The sequence below is a fragment of the Mustela nigripes genome, chromosome 10, assembly GCF_022355385.1.
Source record: "Mustela nigripes isolate SB6536 chromosome 10, MUSNIG.SB6536, whole genome shotgun sequence".
Taxonomy (NCBI): domain Eukaryota; kingdom Metazoa; phylum Chordata; class Mammalia; order Carnivora; family Mustelidae; genus Mustela; species Mustela nigripes.
This window is the reverse complement of record NC_081566.1, coordinates 129,922-147,311: the sequence shown is the minus strand read 5'-3', so window position 1 is coordinate 147,311 and position 17,390 is coordinate 129,922. Positions and strand designations below refer to the sequence as shown.

At 51.9% G+C, this 17,390-nt stretch overlaps 1 protein-coding gene across 3 annotated transcripts in view; it reads right to left on the bottom strand.

The window, feature by feature from the left end:
- The window catches only part of MPZL1 (myelin protein zero like 1), a 53,547-nt gene extending 36,575 nt beyond the window's left edge, over nucleotides 1–16,972 (bottom strand). The window contains exon 1 of one of the 3 annotated variants that reach the window (XR_009406541.1): nucleotides 16,479–16,972. Coding sequence is in view for 2 of the 3 variants with exons in the window: in XM_059412368.1 (XP_059268351.1) it covers nucleotides 16,479–16,719 (241 nt within the window). In the remaining variant the exon portion in view is untranslated. Of the gene's footprint in view, nucleotides 1–15,990; nucleotides 16,143–16,478 lie in introns of those variants that run through there. The other 2 variants (XM_059412368.1, XM_059412369.1) reach the window with 2 other exon arrangements.
- Nucleotides 16,973–17,390: the final 418 nt, after the last annotated feature.

The window sequence follows — 17,390 nt, the reverse complement described above, 5'->3', positions numbered from 1 at the left end:
AGAGATCACAAGCAGGGAAAGAGGCAGTCAGAGAGAGAGGAGAAAGCAGGCTCCCCACTGAGCAGAGCCTGATGCGGGGCTCGATCCCATGACCCTGAGATCATGACCTGAGCCGAAGGCAGAGGCTTAACCCACTGAGCCACCCAGGCGCCTCCCAAATACATTCTCAACATCAGAGTTTGCAGAATCTTCCATTTGCAGTAATAGATTAACGTGATACGGTATTTACTTTAGTCCCTGGACAACATTTCTGCCCCATAATGTATATAAAGATAACCACTTAGAATTATATTTGTGAGGGCACCTGGGTGGCTCAGTGAGTTAAGCCTCTGCCTTCGGCTCAGGTCATCATCTCAGGGTCCTGGGATCCAGCCCCGCATCGAGCTCCCTGCTCAGTGGGGAGCCTGCTTCCTCCTCTCTCTGTGCCTGTCTCTCTGCCTCATTATTACCTCTCTCTGACAAATAAATAAATAAAATCTTTTAAAACATATATATATACACACACATACATACAGATATATATACACATTTGTAATGGAGTCTGATGTTTGCCAACAGCTTCCAAGCTGTCCCACATCCCTGCCCCTAGGCCAGCTGTTAAAGTCCAGGTAATTCCGCCTGTGGGTCAGGCAGGAAGTTCCAACCAAACCCTGGCCCGAGGCTCACATGGGAGCCCACGCCCTAGCCCCACCATTTTATCTCAGTAAAAGTAAAGCCAGTCCCCTCTCCCTGTTCGTTTAAGCCACTTTTGAACGAGCCTGGGAAGCCCGCCCTGCTCTTCCCAGCGAGCCTCAGACCCCTCAGACCGCTGAGCAGTCCCTTCCCTACCCTCTTACTGCAAACAACTGAGACATCTTTGTTCCCACATCTGAACCAGATACTGTGGGGATGGGAGTGCCCACATCCATACTTCTTCTGATTTCACTCCCAATTAAAAGGAAACAAACTCTGGGATGCCTGGGTGGCTCAGTTGGTTGCACGACTGCTTTCGGCTCAGGTCATGATCCCGGAGTCCCAGGATGGAGTCCCAGGATGGAGTCCCGCATCTGGCTCTCAGCTCCTTGGGGAGTCTGCTTCTCCCTCTGAACTTCTCCTCGCTCGTGTTTTTTCTCACTGCCTCTCTCTCAAATAAATAAAAACTTAAAAAAAAAAAAAAAAAAAAAAAGGAAACAATCTCAATGAACGACGTTCACTTGCTGTTGTAAGGCGTCCATGAAGGGGACCCCTGTGAGGGCTCGTCTGTGAACTTGCTTCCGAGGGATGTGGCCGGCGCACCTCCAGTGTACGTGCACGTTCCTACCGAACTCCGGGGCTTCATTGCGTCCCACTTTCTAATGGATCGTATTTGTTTACAGATCACAAGTTGGGCCCCTCGTAAGGTACTTTGTGAAGGGACCTCACAACTGCTGCTGAAAAGCTACCAGCATGCTTCTGCGCTGCTGTGGAAGCCAGAGGGCTGCAGGAAATCGCAATGATGCATAACCTGGGGCAAAGACCCCTTTGGGTCTCAGCTGCCTTTTTTTTTTTAATTTTTAAAAGATATTATTTATTTATTTGAGAGAGAGAGAGAGAGAAAGACAGCCTATGAGCAGGGGTGAGGGGCAGAGGGAGGGAAGGTGAAGCAAGATCCTCACTGAGCAGGGAGCCCTACACAGAACTCCATTCCAGGACCCTGGGATCACGAGCTGAAGGCAGACACTTTGAGCCACCCAGGCACCCCTCAGCTTCTTCTACGATAAATATGTTCTAATAATAGTGTCTACCTCACAGGGTTGTTACAAGCGTGAAATGAGTTAATGTCCCACTAACGGGCTGTAAAGGGCTGAGAGGAATGCCTGGCCCACGGTCAGCTCCCCACGTGCCTCCGATAAAGAAATGAGCAGTCGCAATAACATTTAGGAATGTTTGTGCAATGTAATGCTTCTGGGCTCTAAAAGGTACCTATCAAAACAGACGATAGCTGTCCTTCCTGAAAAACTGCTGCATTAGTAAGGGGTCCAGAAATGTTGGTCCCATTTATTTCACGCACCTCTGCTCTCTCCAAGCGGACTCTAAGCACCTTGAATGCAGGGGCACATGGGTGGCTCAGTGGGTTAAGCATGTCCGCCTTTGGCTCAGGTCCTGATCCAGGGTCCCAATACCGAGTCCCACGCTGGGCTCCCAGCTCAGCGGAGAGCCTGCTTCTCCCTCTGCCCCCTGCTCATGCTCTCTCTCAAATAAAACCTTAAGAAAAAAATAGGCACCTTGAGTGCAGACATTGGTCACTCCCACCATCTTCACTGTACATGCAACAGAGGAAGTGTCGCCCCTCAGCTGCAGACGGCGACGCCAGTGGGCCGGCCGGCTTCTGGATGGTAACCGTGCTAGAAGGAGAGGCCAGGAAGGCCGCCCAGCCCACCTCAGTGAGATCCATCTGTTTTTCTCAAAACAGAAGGCATTCTAATCTGTAATAAAGACTGCTCAGCAATTGTTCATGCAGAGTCCAGAGACAGAGGCCAAGTTAACCAGGATCAGAACAGTGGAAAGTAAAACAGTACGGCTTGACTACAGGAAACAAGAGGCATCGTTACGTTTATTTACTTATACTCTGCTTACTTATATGAAGGAGTCGATGCTGCTTACTATAAATACAGATAAATATAGGTACTAAATAAAATATGGAAATCGGAGAAAATGTAAGTTAAAAAAAGGATCAATGTCAGGGGTAGAAGAACAGAACACAGATGGGCAGAAACAAGGCTTCTCCTGCCCAGTGTTCTATGAGAGATTTCTCAGGTACCTTCTGCAGGTAGGGTCCGCTGAGTAATGCAAGGGGCATGTCGCCAGGAAAAACTTAGAGTAGTGAATAGTAAATTTTATAAAGCAAGCCCTCCAGACACCCTTAAAAAAAAGTAAGTAAAAAAGCTAGCAACATGACACATGGCAAATTCAAAGAAAGCGGTCCTGTAAGGGACCCAGACACAGGTGTCCAAGCACAAAGTCAAACCAAGGATAAAACAGGGAACCACTACAGAAGTAAACGGGCTGCCTATCACTTCAACAACCCTTTCCAAGTATCGCTTCCCTGAACTAGGCTGCTGACAGAAGTTGTTCGATGAAACGTTTCCGTTACGTTCTTTGCCAGCGTGGTCTGTGTTGATGATCAAAGGCAGACCACATTCGTAACAGATCAAAGAACAGAGCAGGTTGTAAACACTGGGGCGGCAAATTCAAGCTGCCTGTGGCCATCTCACCCACAGGTGGAGGTGAGCGACAGGCAGGCCCCTTGAAAGCAACAACGGCACTTTTCTTAGCAGCTCCGGGAATGCTCCGGAACAAAGTACGGATGACTGGTCATGCTGCCAACTCTAGCACACAAAGTGCAGGCAATACATTCTTGGCCCAGAAATTTCCCATGGTGAATTTCGGCCGCATCGTCTGAGGGGCCCAAGCCCGCCGTGGGGAAGGGCCTGGTACCTGGACCAGGAGGGTGAGGGGCCACACTGAGTTGTCCACCAAACTCTGAGTGGATGAGAAGAGACGGCAGGAGCTTCCCCAAGGCTGTAGGCCTCATGGAATACAGTGAAGGGACCGAAGGAAAGGAAGGCAGGAGTTGTGCAAGGGACTGAGCCTAACAACGGACCACAGAGTCCAGGCTGGAGAGGGAGAGACGAGCAGCCAGGAAGTGGCCAACGTAAATGAGAGAGTGGGGAAGTATCAGACATGAGTCCCGGAGAGTACTGAAGTCAGACTCGAAGAAGGAGATTGTGTAGAATAGGGTGAGATTTGGGAGTTGGTGCATTTTTCTGGGTAATGACAAGGTTCAGAAGGACAAGAGGGAGGGGCGCCTGGGTGGCTCAGTAGGTAAAAGCCACTGCCTTCGGCTCAGGTCATGATCTCAGGGTCCTGGGATCGAGCCCGCCATCAGGCTTTCTGCTCAGCGGGGAGCCTGCTCCCCCTCCGCCGCCTACTTGTGATCTTTGTCTGTCAAATAAATAAATAAAATCTTCAAAAAAAAAAAAGACAAGAGGGCAGGAGAGACAGTCAGAATAGCAGATGTTTCTTGCTCTGAGCCCTAAGAAACAACTCCAGAGAGAGCATACACCCGGGGACGCCCTGCAGGTGACGGTGATCAACAGGGATATGACAGAGAACAACTCTACTGCGTTCCCCAGCTCTCCAGCCACTCTGTGGGTTCCCCGAGGCTTTGTGGGGGCGCCAAGGCAGCGCCTATGTGAGGCAACACCTACTGCGAATTGCAAAGCTACCACATTTTTAGAAGGTACATTCATTATACCTTAAAATGTTAGGAAGTTTTCATTTTTATTTTAAAAATTCAGAGAGCTCATGTATTTCAAGACTTTGAACTAATAAACTTTAATAAAGTATAACAATACTTTGCTACATGGTGACCAAAAATACATCCAACAGACATCTACTGGATTCCTCCTCTGTCCTAGGTACTTTTCTGGGTCTTGGTGTAGGTTCACTCTAGTAGGAGGGCCAAGAAAGAAGAGACAGAAGGCAAAAACAGAACACTCTCAGCTACGAACAGCAGGGAGAGTACTACCAAAGGCAAAGGAGATCGGCAAGAGCGGGGTTAGCGGGAACACGCCTGCTGCACTCTGGGTCACACTTGTGTTTACTTCTGTGCATCCTGACTCCTAAGTCCAGTGTTTTTTCCAGGTAACATTAACATAGGAAATATCCTGAAATCTGATAAAAACTCAATTATTTAAAGAAAAACAAAGAGGTCAATGGATTTTGAAATGAGAAGTATCAACAACACTCCGTGTTCATCTGTACAGAATCCGCTCTAAATGACAGGCTCTCGGGGCACCTGGGTGGCTCAGTGGGTTAAAGCCTCTACCTTCGGTTTAGGTCATGATCCCAGGGTCCTGGAATCGAGCCCCGCGTCAGGCTCTCTGCTCAGCGGGGATCCTGCTTCCTCCTCTCTCTCTGCCTCCTTGTGATCTCTTTCAAATAAATAAATAAAATCTTAAAAAAAAAAAAAAAATGACCGGCTCTTTGTCTAGGGAAACTCTCAAGATTTAGGACAGTGTACCGTCCAGTCAAGGTTTCTAGGTGGTCTCTCCATGTCTACAGGGTGACGATCAGCACAGTTTAGCACTCTCCAGTGAGAAGCGTGAAGCAGCCAATCCAAGGCACCCCTCAGTTCTATTCCTACTAGTGTGGGAAACAAAGAAATTAAAATTCTTGTCCCCTGCGGCCGGATGACAAATACTGGAGAGAGGCAGAGTAGAACACTCGTCCAGGTAGTCCCCACTGTCTTACCCTTTGCTAAAGGGAAAAACCACCTTAGCTTGACAAGAGGATCCTGGGAGTCTTCTTCAGCCTGTGAAAGTCCTTCTGGACACCTCCCTTTGTGCTCATGTCCCCAGGCCCACGAAGTTTATAACCGGCCCCTCCTCACGGCCCTGGTGCAGCTCTTCCTGCGCAATGGTCCTGTCCCCAGGCTTCAAAACAACCACCCTTTTGCACCCAAGATGTCTCAAGCATTCTTTCTTGGCCCTGGACTCTGAACCCCACCACTTCAAACCACGTCACTGCCCTGGAGAGAAAGCTGTCTCGACTACTTGGGCTTCATGACCACAGCCATTAGTCACTCGCTGAACGTCCTCTGAGCTGGTCCCATTTTCCCTGGGCAGTCTTGGGAGAGCAGTCCGCCTTGCATGGGGGAAGAAGGTCACCAACCTGACCACTCACCATCCTAGCCCCCAGCATTCATCTTGCTCTCCGTGAGGTAGTAAGCCAACACCAAGCTCTGGCTGGGCATCACGCCCCTGAGGGCTGGGTTAGTTTCCCCTGAGCCCTATCACTGTCAAACCCAGTGTCTGGACTCCCTGCATCTTCAAGTCCCAAGGCCTGGGCGGACCTGCCTTCTTATTTTCACAGCTTTCTGCTCTAAGGTTTATAGTTCCCACCTGGGTTTTGGTTTAACAGTTCACCAGGTATCTACTAAACACTTACCATGTTCTAGACACTGCCCTAAGTGTTGGAGACCTAGAGATTTCTAAGACACAGTTTCTGCATGTGGAGAGGCAATCCTATAAAAAGTTAATTTCAGGGGCGCCTGCGTGGCTCAGTCGGTTAAGGGTCTGCCTTCACCTCAGGTCATGATCTCAGGTTCCCAGAATCGACCCCCCGTGGGATCGAACCCCCACGGCAGGCTCCCTGCTCAGCGGGAAGTCTGCTTCTCCCTCTGCCTCTGTCCCTTCTCTCAAGCCCCTTGTGCGCTTTCTCTCAAATAAATAAAATCTTTAAAAAATAAACAAAGATAATTTTATGTAAAGTGACAGAGAGGAAGCTCAGACACAGGCTACTTGGCTTTAGCTGGGGGTACCTGCAGATACGAGCGCTGCAGACCGGCTAAGAGTTAGGCAGGTACATAAACACGAAGGGCACCTGGGCAGGAGAGTGCGTGTGTCGTACATAAAACCAGGAGGACAGAACTCGTAACGTGCAGGAACATGCAAATAGCCAACAAAGCGCAAGGAAGGGACGGCAGGGGTTGGGGCAGGACAGGAGTCAAGCCAAGGGCCTGAGCTCATCCTAGAGGGAGCAGGGATGGAGGGTTTGGCACAGGAGTGGCAGGATTACACCTGCCCAGGAACGATCCCTCTGGCAGCAGCTGGGAGGGGAGACCTGAGGGGAACATGCAGCCTCAGGAAACCAATTAGGAGGCTCCTACAGTAGCCCGGACTTCAAATGACCGGCGCTCATCCAAGCACAATGGAAAGGAAGGGGCCGATTCAGAGACAGAAGGGAAACACTGACTGGCGAGACTGATTTAAATCCATGGCGTGTGAGGGAAAGGGAGGAGTCTGAGATGATGCTCAAGCGCTGGTCTTGGGTGACTGAGGGAAAGGCAAAGGGGACAGCAGGAAACAATGGGGGGGGGTAGAGCGGAGGCTCAGTGTGGGGAACAACAGATACGTGGAGAGAGCTTCCAACATACAAAGTTTGGGGTACGTCTGGACATTGTAATGGACACGGACAGTGGGGAAGAGTCTGCAGTTCAGAGTGATGGAGACCTATTTAGGCGTCACCGTTTACAAACCCTTACTGAATGCCTAGATCTAATGAATATGGGTTTGGTAAAAAGAACAAAAGTGGAGACGATCACCCACGAGGAGCACACGGTGACGCGACCAGAGGGCGGAGCGCAGAACCTATGGGAAACCAACGGTGGGACTTAGCAGACTGGGAGGAGCGATGGGAACCAGAAGTCATGTCACAAAGACAAAGCAAGTAAGATCTGACTTGTTAACAATGTCACGGAAAGCAAAGAAGTCCTGAAAGAAAAGGTCTGGAACAGGTCACTGGATTTGGCAATATCAGATGGCCTTTACCCAAGTGTGGCCACAGTCAGACATCACCGACTTGAGAGGGGAAGAGGAAGTGTTCACGTGGAGAAAAGAACAGAACTGCTTCCCGTCAGGGGAAGTCAGCAACTGGAGATACGGTTTATCTTTTTTAATTCATTACTGTCATGTATCATCTTGGCTTTCAACATTCATCAAACTCATGAAAATGAGGACACTGGTTGACTGTTCCTAATGTCACTAGATAAGGTGGGGAAAGGGACATAGGAGTTCAGGGATTCCAATGCCAAATTCAAGTTCTGAATAAATGGTCAGAAACCTCCGTCTATCCTAAAAGAGGCCCTTATCTCCTTTAGCCACAGAGCTGAGACTGCTGAAAACCAAACCCAGAACCTCGTCCTGAGCGTGGCTGAGTGACAAAGCAAACTGAATTCCCAACCACAGGGGACATCTACTGTTAAAGTGAAGACACTGATCAGGAAGGAACAGACCCTGAAAGCTGGGACCTGATGAACGTGGAGCTGCTGAACCCCTGAACACGGAGCAGTCTTCTCTGCCAGGAAAACAACGCCTCTACTCCTGTCCGAGGAGACTACTGGTGCTTTGCCCAAACTGAGGAAACTGGGACGCCCTCTCCTGAGGCAGTCGCCCTAAGGGACACTGCTAATTCTCCTCAGGACCTACTCTGATCCCAGGGTCCTGGGATCGGCCCTGTGCCGGGCTCCCTGCGCAGTGGGAAGTCTGCTTCTCCCTCTCTCTGCTTGTGCTCTCTCTGACAAATAAGTAAGACCTTAAACAAATAGTCATAAAAACAGAAATTTACATCCCCTCAATTCCCAGACTTGAGCCAGTTTACAGACCCAGAACCCCTCAATAATGGGGGAACAGGCCCAAACCACCATCAATTAAGAAAGGAATTTGAATGAAGCCATTTCAGTGGCTTGACTTGATGTACCAAAAACATTTAAAGAACTAAAAATGTATTTTGTAGTTCTTAGTATTTGTAAGAGTAGAAAAAAATGTCAGAGAGCTGATACTGCACAGGCCCACAACCTCTCATCGAAACCCCTTGGTGTCAGATGTGTTTCAGATGTAGAATTTTCCAGATTAAAACAAAAATCAATATAATGCATACACTTTATATCATCTACCAGCCTCAGCAGGGTCCAAGGCAGCATCCCACAATCAAACGCGTGAGTACTTCTGTAGTGAAACACAGGATTAATCACACCAAGTGGGATCATGACTAAAAATAGTCTCTCCTTAGTACAGCTCAAATTTTACAGCCACAGGCGTTTGTTATCAAAAGTAGGGGGAAAGTTTCAGCTTTCAGAGATGTGGGGATTTGAAATCACGGATCAGAGACTGTGGCCCTACGATGTGAAATAAGGACAAGAAATGGGCCCTCAGCATGTTCTGTTCGGAGCTCCGTATACTCGAGCCTGGTTACAGTCGGTACCACCTCTGCTTACGGTCAGGACACGCTCTCTTTTCGCTGCGGTGTAAAACTCAGCAACCCTCACCAGTTCTCCCACTCTCAGTCACTGGGGGGAAAAGAAATTGAACTCTGCAGAGCTGGAAGTGGCTAAGAGCCAGTGCCCACAGGGTACGAGCCCAAGGCTTGACCTCCGGCTCGCGGCGGGCAGCAAGGTGGCCAAGCTTCGGAGCCTCTACTGGGGGGTTAGGGGGCTCGGCAAAGGTGCCGGCAAGGAAGGAGCCTCCCGTGCGAAGACCCAGAGCCTGTGTGGATGTCCTGCGGGGCGAGCCTGCCAGAAGTCTTCGCGTAGACTGACCTGCACAGACTCCAGGGGAGGATGCAACCCAAGCAGAAAGGTAAGGCTCAGTGGCGTGGTCCCTAGGTCGTGCCTCCTGACGAGGGGGCAAGGGACCTTTCAGAGCCTAGCGTGGTGTCAGATGCATGGTTAAACGGAGTCATGTGGTGTCCCAGGCAGATCAGTGTAAGAGTGAAAAGAATCTAGAAAAACCACAGCATTACAAATGCTGTGAGGCAGTCGGAGCACTGGGGGCTCAGACTCTGCCGCTAGCAAGGATGCCTCCAACACGGCAGCTGTCTCCACAGCAGGCAGCAGGGGCCCAGCCATCACAGTTCTTGCACAAACGTTACCATGAAGGGAACGATGAAGGGAAGTAGACTGGACACCCCGGGGCAGAATAAAGACTCTCTGAAAACATTTCAGAGATGCCAAAAGCCTCCTAAAAAATGGCTGGACCCTGAAGGAGAAATTCTGCAATATGGCAGAGAGGCTGCATATAGATACTTTGAGTCCCAGCTCTATCCTGTATTAGCTTTTTGTGACCTTGGACAAGTTACACAACCTACCAGATTCTTAGCTTCCTCATCTGTAAAATTCAGAAAAATAGTGATTATTGGGCGCCTGGGTGGCTGGCTTTGGCTTAGGTCATGACCCCAGGCTGCTGGGATTGAGGCCTGCTTCTGCCTCTCCCACTCCCCCTGCTTGTGTTTCCTTGCTCTCTGCATTTCTGTCAAATAAATAAATAAAATCTTTAAAAAAGAAAAACAGTGATTATCACCCAGAATAGTCAATGAGATAAGGCATGTAAGTTGCTTAGTAGAGGCTTAGCACATAGGAAGCACTCAGCCAATGAGGGTAGAGCAACATCAGTAACATGAAACTGGTTTTATATCCAGATTTTTTTTTTTTTAAGATTTTATTTATTTGACAGAGATACAGAGAGGGAACACAAGCAGGGGGAGTGGAAGAGGGAGAAGCAGGCTTCCCACTGAGCAGGGAGCCCGATGCGGGCTCGATCCTAGGACCCTGGGACACAACCTGAGCCAAAGGCAGACGCTTAACGACTGAGCCCCCCTGCCAGCCCTATATCCCAATTTCTAAGGGCTAAGAAACAGGAACTATACCTGACAGAAGAGACACACAGGATCCGTATCTGTATCTATACAGGCAGATATAGTATCAGTTAATTAACTCAAAATTTCTCCTTCCTTATATACTCATTCTCTCTCTGCCATTCTTGGCCATTTAGGGGATCTCAAGTATTTGCATCTTAACACATTCTTCTCTGAGGAAATGGAGTCCTTTACCAGTGTTTCTGAGCAACACCCTTTGAAGAAGAGTATTTAGCAAATATAACCTGGATGTGACTGGAGAGGGAGTAACTGTAAGATACCGTCTGGTACAGGGTCATATAAAGTTCTCCCTGAGGCTTAGTCTATGATACAGCACCTTAGCTTTTTTAGGTGCTATCTAGAAAAAGCACAAGATTATTTTAAAGTGACATAATTCAACACTGTGCTCCTTAATGTTTGACCATTTCTTAATTTTGATAAAAAACATTTTTTTAACGTTTTTAGGCCAGCATTTCTAGATGGAGGGCATGCAATAATATTTTTGAAAAAAGTCTTCCCCAATCAAAGCACATTTTAAAAACTCAGTAGGAAAGATCAGCCATTAATGAAATCCCAGTGTATCCTTTGTAAATTTAAAAAATATCTATTTTGTAATAAAAATAAGTGTTCTAAAGTTTTTTTTTTTAATTCTGCAAAGTTTTATAACATGTGAATCATATTTTCCTAAACAGGTGAATCATTTTCTTTAAAGTGGTGACTGCCAGGAATTTAATCGGTCTTTACTATTCATTTTCAGTATGTGCATCGTGTAGAATCCAGTCTCCCTACAGCATCCCCAGAATTAAAATGACACAGGGCACCCAACAGGTGTTCATTTAGTGCCTGTGCTCTATAAAAACACAAATCTTCATTTCACGTACTTTTCACATAGATCTCTCTTTCACTTAAGATTCGTCTTTATTTCTTCTTTTGGCAGTCTCTGAGCCTAGTGACTATCCTAGAGTAAGGGTAAAAACAAGTGACAGAATTTTTTTTAAGGGCTAAGTTATTTTTTAACTTTCTTCAAGATTTTATTTATTTATTTATTAGAAAGAGAGAGTACAAGCAAGGAGAGGGATCTGCTGGGGGCAGATCCCAGGACCCTGGGATCATGACCTGAGGTGTAAGGCAGATGCTTAACGACTGAGCCGCCCAGACACCCCTGGAATGTTTGTTTTAGTAACCCAACTGGTAAATAAGAACAAAGCTGAGGGAATTAGTACTGAAATTTGTGGCTTTCTGACTGAAGAAGTAGTGTCTCAAGTCTGAATTTTGTCAACAAGCATCAGATAAAAGTCCTATTGATGAAACACTTGAGGGCTACAACAAACATGATAAAAAAAATTTAAATATATATAATAACTACTAATTCTGAAACCAGTAGTTGAAGTAGTTGAAGAATGTTAATTCATTGCATACATTTCTTTTTTTTTTTTTTTTAAAGATTTTATTTATTCATTTGTCAGAGACAGAGGGAGAGAGAGAGAGTGAGCACAGGCAGACAGAATGGCAGGCAGAGGCAGAGGGAGAAGCAGGCTCCCCGCCGAGCAAGGAGCCCGATATGGGACTCGATCCCAGGACGCTGGGATCATGACCTGAGCCGAAGGCAGCTGCTCAACCCACAGAGCCACCCAGGTGTCCCTCTTTTTTTTTTTTTTTAAAGATTTTGTTTATTTATTTGACAGACAGAGATCACAAGCAGGCAGAAAGGCAGGCAGAGAGAGAGAGGAGGAAGCAGGTTCCCTGCCGAGCAGAGAGCCCGATGTGGGGCTCGATCGCAGGACCCTGGGATCATGACCTGAGTCTAAGGCAGACGCTTAACGACTGAGCCACCCAGGTGCCCCTCACTGCATACATTTCTGAAGAAATATGAAATGGTATTTAAAGAATGAAAATAACCAGATAATACATAAATTCACACTTGGGAAAAAGATTCCTTTTTTCAAGACACATTTATTGGGTACTCACCATATGCCAGGCTAATTCCTATTTACTTCAAACTACTAACAAACTGTTATGGAGACATACCTGTGCCTCATTGCCCTTTAACAAACATTAGCGTCCATCATATCCACTGTGCTAAGCACTAGGAATATTTCTTTAATAAGTTTTTTCAAAAGATTTTATCTATTTATTTGTCAGCGAGAAAAAGAGCACACGTAGGGGAGCAGCAGGCAGAGGGAGAAGCAGACTCGCTGCCGAGCAAGGAGCCCAACGCAGGACTCAATCCCACCATCTGGGGATCATAACCCAAGCTGAAGGCAGATGCTTAACCGACTGAGCCACCGGTGTCCCAGCACTAAGAATATTTCTATAAATAAGACAAAGACTGTCTCTGTCCTGAATTCTCAGAGAGGAAAAAAGAAAAACCAAGTAGTTACAAATTACAACAAAGAAGAAAACAAAGGACCAGAAAATGACAACTGGGAACTCCTCTGGGCAGGTGGCTGGAAGGAGGCCTCTGGAAAAGCGAAATCATGCCCTTGCGGATGAGGAGTAGACAGCTCCCGGCATTCCGGGGAAAGAGCAGGAAGAGGCGGCAAGAACCGCAGGTGCGCGGGAGCAGAGCCGGAAACAAACGTCGAAGAGCAGAAGACGGTGGTGCAGCACAAGGGCAGGCATAAGTGGAAGGCAGAGAGGCAGAAACCAGATCCCGCCGAGCACTGCAGCCCATGGGGAGAAGCTCATGCGCCATTCGGAGCGTAAGGAGAAGCCATTAAGGCTTTTTAACAGGAAAGCAAAATGATCTGATTCCATTTTCATAAAAATCATTCTTGCAGGGGCTCCTGGGGGGCTGTCGTTAGGCCTCTGCCTTCGGCTCAGGTCATGATCTCAGGGTCCTGGGATGGAGCCCCGCGTCCTGCATTGGGCTCTCCACTCAGTGGGAAGCCCGCTTCTCCCACTCCCACTCCCCTGCTTGTGTTTCCTCTTGCTGTGTCTGCACATTTTGCAGATGTGGGGCCTGACGAAGGACCGGGAGGAACTGCAGGTGGACCCTAGGCTCCTGGGCCAAGCAGTAAGGTGAGTGGCAGTGCCGCTTACTGAGGAGGGTGGTGCGGATTTCTGAGATCCAGGCTTCATACACTGTGTGCTCGCTCCCTTCTGCTTTTTACACTTTTTATTTATTTATTTATTTATTTGAGAGAGGGAGAGCGCAAGTAGGCAGAGAGGTGGGGGGTGGGGTGAGCAGAGAGCCTGATGGGGAACTCGATCCCAGGATGGTCCTGGGATCGTGACCTGAGCCGAAGGCAGAGGCTTAACCCACGGAGCCCCCCAGGCGCCCTATGTGTTCACTCCTACAGATGGGCTGCCAAAGACACGACAATTGGCCAACCCAGTGAACCCTCCTCCTATTTCATTGCTTCTGACACGGTTAACCACTCCCTCTTGCTTAAAACTTCATTCCCTCTTGGGGTGCCTGGGTGGCTCCATGGGGTTAAGCTTCTTTCCTCAGCAGAGCGCCTGCTCCCCCTGCCCTACCTGCCTCTCTGCCTACTTGTGACCTCTCTCTGTCAAATAAATACATAAAATCTTAAGGAAAAAAAAAAAAAACTTCATTCCCTCTTGATTTCTAAGACGCCTCATTCTTTCAGTTCGTGTACTCATCGGACCTCCTTCTCGGTTCCACGTACCCCCGGCTCTGTCCCTGGCTCTCTCTATTTCCTTCAACACACTTGGTGGTGACCTCATCGAAACAATCCACAGCTCTAACTACTAACTACATGATACCTTCCAAATCTGTATTTCCAGCCCGAACTTTCTCACCTCCAGGCCTACCTATCCCACCGTCGTCCGCCCACTTCTATTAGGATGTCTCAGCAGCATCTGGAACTCACCAAACCCGAAGGTAACTTCGTCATCACTGCTCCCTCAATCCCACATTCATCTGTGAGAAGCCCCACTTGCCAAAAATGGGCCCAGCCTCCCTAGCCCCGAACCTGAGGATCACCCTTCGCTCAAGCAAATCAACGTGCAAGCCCGATCCAACGTACTTTCTAACGAGCTCACCAGCCTGTCCCCCTTTCACAGCTAGCTCCCAGCTTTAATCCACGTCTCCGGTCTCCTCCGGATTATTAAAGCCTCTGGTTTCTTCCGTCTCTCCACTCCAACCCATCCCTGGCGTCCCCACAGAGAACGAAATCCTTCGTCCAGCCTCACATAGGCAGACTCGGTCCTTAGGGAGTTACTGCCTCTGCTGGCTCTCCCGCCTCAACTGCCCCACCTCCCTCGCCGGGTAACTCCGACCTCCCACCGCAGTGACCGACCCACAGGTCCATTGAGGACCCCGTTTCCTTGCCCCACGCCTACTCAGCGAAGCGTGTCTTCCTCCGGCGCCCCGTCCAGTGTGGGAGGAGGGCCCTCCTCAGGGATCTCGGGGCACACGGCTCTCCACGGGGGTTTCTCAAGTCACCGCCGGTGCTTCTCCCACTGAGGTAAAGTACGGAGGGCAGGGGCTGTCCTTCCCGGAGCACTTCTGGGGCTCAATAAATGTTTGCCGGATAACGGTATCCCGACCGAACTCTGCAAGGTGTTCTACGGAGGTGGACTGCTCTCTGTGCGCCGTCTACGGCCAGAAAAGGGGATTTTGAAGACGAGGGCAAGTTTTTGCCAAGTCTTCCAAAATTAAGCCAGCACGAGCCACTGCTTCATGAGACAGCCTCCTGTCCACCCTCTTCCCCGACTGCGGCGCGGGGCGCGTCCGAGCCGCGAAGCTGCTGTTCTGACCGTCCTCCACAGGACCCCACGAACACCCAGTGTTTCGTCCTGCGGGCGTTGCTCGAGCCCGACGAGACCGCCTGACGAGACCGCCTCAGGGCCGCGCCCTCAGGAGCAGCGCCCGACCCCGCCCGTCGGAGCACAGCATTTCTCATCCCCTCATTTTCAGTCTATTTCCTCACTTGTGGCTTAAAACACAAGGGCTGGGGGCGCCTGGGTGGCTCCGTGGGTCAAGCCTCTGCCTCCCGCTCAGGTCTTCCTGAGGGTCATGGGATCGAGCCCCGCATCGAGCCCCGCATCGGGCTCTCCGCTCGGCGGGGAGCCTGCGTCCCCCTCCCCCTCTGCCAACTTGTGCTCTTCTCTGTCAAATAAGCAAGTAACACTGAAAACCCAGACCCGGTCTCACCCCCCGGGCCGCACTCTGAACCCCTCCTCTGAGGAGACGAGACGGAGCACAGACCTGCGGACCCGCGGAGGCGAGGCGAGGCCTCGGCGCGTCGCCGCCGCCGGGATTTCCCCCCCCCCGGAATCCCCCCCCAAGACGGCCCCCCCCGGATCGCCCCGCGAACGAGCCCGCCCGGGTCCGGAGACCACAGCAAGGGCCGCCCCGCCGGGAAAGCCCGAGCGCAGACGCTGCCACGCACCCGGCGCTTCGCGAACGAGAGAAACGGGGACGGCGGCGGGTCGGGGCCTGCGGGCGAGCCCGACTCGACCGAACCGCACCTCCGAGGTGAGACCAAACGTTCCCTCAGGCCGACAAAACCGCCCACAAAGGCCCCGCGCAAGGAACCCCGCGACCTGCCGCCGGCGCCCACAGGCGGCGACCGCGCCACCCCGGGCAGCCCGAACCCGAACCCCCGGAGCGGGGCCGGGCCGCCCCCGGGCCACACGCGGGCAGGGCGGGCGGGAGCAAGGCGGGGAGCCCGCCCCTCGCCCCGCAGCCGCAGGCCCCGGGAGCCCCCTCCGCGCCCTCCCCCCTCGGCGCCCCTCCCCCCGCCCCGCCGCGCCCCTCCCCCCGCCCCGCCGTCCCCCCCACCCCGCCCCGGCCGCGGCACCACTCACACAGCCCGAGCGCCGCCGCCAACAGCGACCACAGCCAGCGCCTGCGGGCAGCGTCTGCCCGCCCCGCCGCGACTCCCGCGGGCGCTGCCATCGTCCCCCGCCGCCGCCGCCGCTGCGCCCCGGGCCGCCGTCCCCACTGCGCTCCGCTCGGCTCCCGACAGCGCCCGGTCCTCGTCGCCGCCCGCGCCCGCGCCCCCGGCCCCTGCGCGCCGCGCGCCCGCCCCCGGCCCCGCCCCCGCGCTCCGCTCACTGGCCTGCGCTGCGCCCGGGGGAGGACGCCATTGGAGGACACCGACTGTCCATCACCCCTCGCCCCCTCCCCGGATCCCCCCCGTCCTCGGGTCTCCCCCCCCACGCCTGGCCCCTTCTCCGCGCGCCGGAGGCCGGGCTCGGGAGGCGCCCGGTTCCCGCCGCCCGGCCTCCGCCCGCTGGGTGTCCGCCTGGGGCCCGCCGGCTCCTCAGCCTCTCGGAGCTCCCGCCCCGCAGACCTCTTGGCAGCCCCCCGGCCGCGGGTCGCGCTCCTGGCGGTCCGCGCTGCGGGTTTCTCCGGGCCCCGAGGAAAAGGCGGCCGTCCGCGCACAAAGGCGGAGGAAACGGGCGCGACGGCGGGACTCGGGCGGCCGCAGAGAGCTCGGCTCCCGCCTTGCCCTGGCGGGGCCCGCCCTCCGCTCCGCTGGGAAGGCGGCGTGCGGCGAGCGGAGAGACCGCGGGCCGGGACGGCGCCTCCATCTTGCCCGAGTCTCCCCAGGGCCCGCTCTCGGCTCTCGGAGCGCCGGGGGCCGGGCATGAGGTCCCCCCGTCGGAGCCGGGCACGGGGTCCCGCCGCCGTCGGAGCCGGGCACGAGGCCCCTTTCGGAGCCGGGCGCTGCTTCCTGGCTTTCCGTTTGCTTGTCCGTCTGCGGACAACGCGCCCCTCGTTTGTCCATGGAAACCGGGTGGGGAAGTTCCCGAGTCTGAAGGGCCTTGGCTGACTCTGCTCACGTCGGTCTCTTGGCCCCGAACAGCGTCTGCCGCTCCCCGTTGCCTAATAAATGCTGGGGATGCTCAGTACCCCCAAAAGGCGCCGCGCGTCAGCGACGGGAGCAGGGCAAGAGCTCAGTGAGTGAAGAAAAGGAAGGATCCAGGCAAGGGTGTGGACCATTAGGACAAGAGAGGGGAAAGAGTATGGTGAGAAAACCCAAATGTAACCTCATTTCAGGGTTTTGTCTATAAAGTCCATTTTAAACAAAGGGACATTTTTGCTGTTTTAGCTTGCTAGCCTTGTAAGCCAACTCATAACTAGCAGTAGTGAGAGAAAACTAAAAAAGCATGACAACCATTTTGCCCTTTTCTTCTCTGTAAGATCCTTATGAAGTGTGTCTGAATGTCACAGGTTGGCTAGAGGACAAATGCGTTAAGTG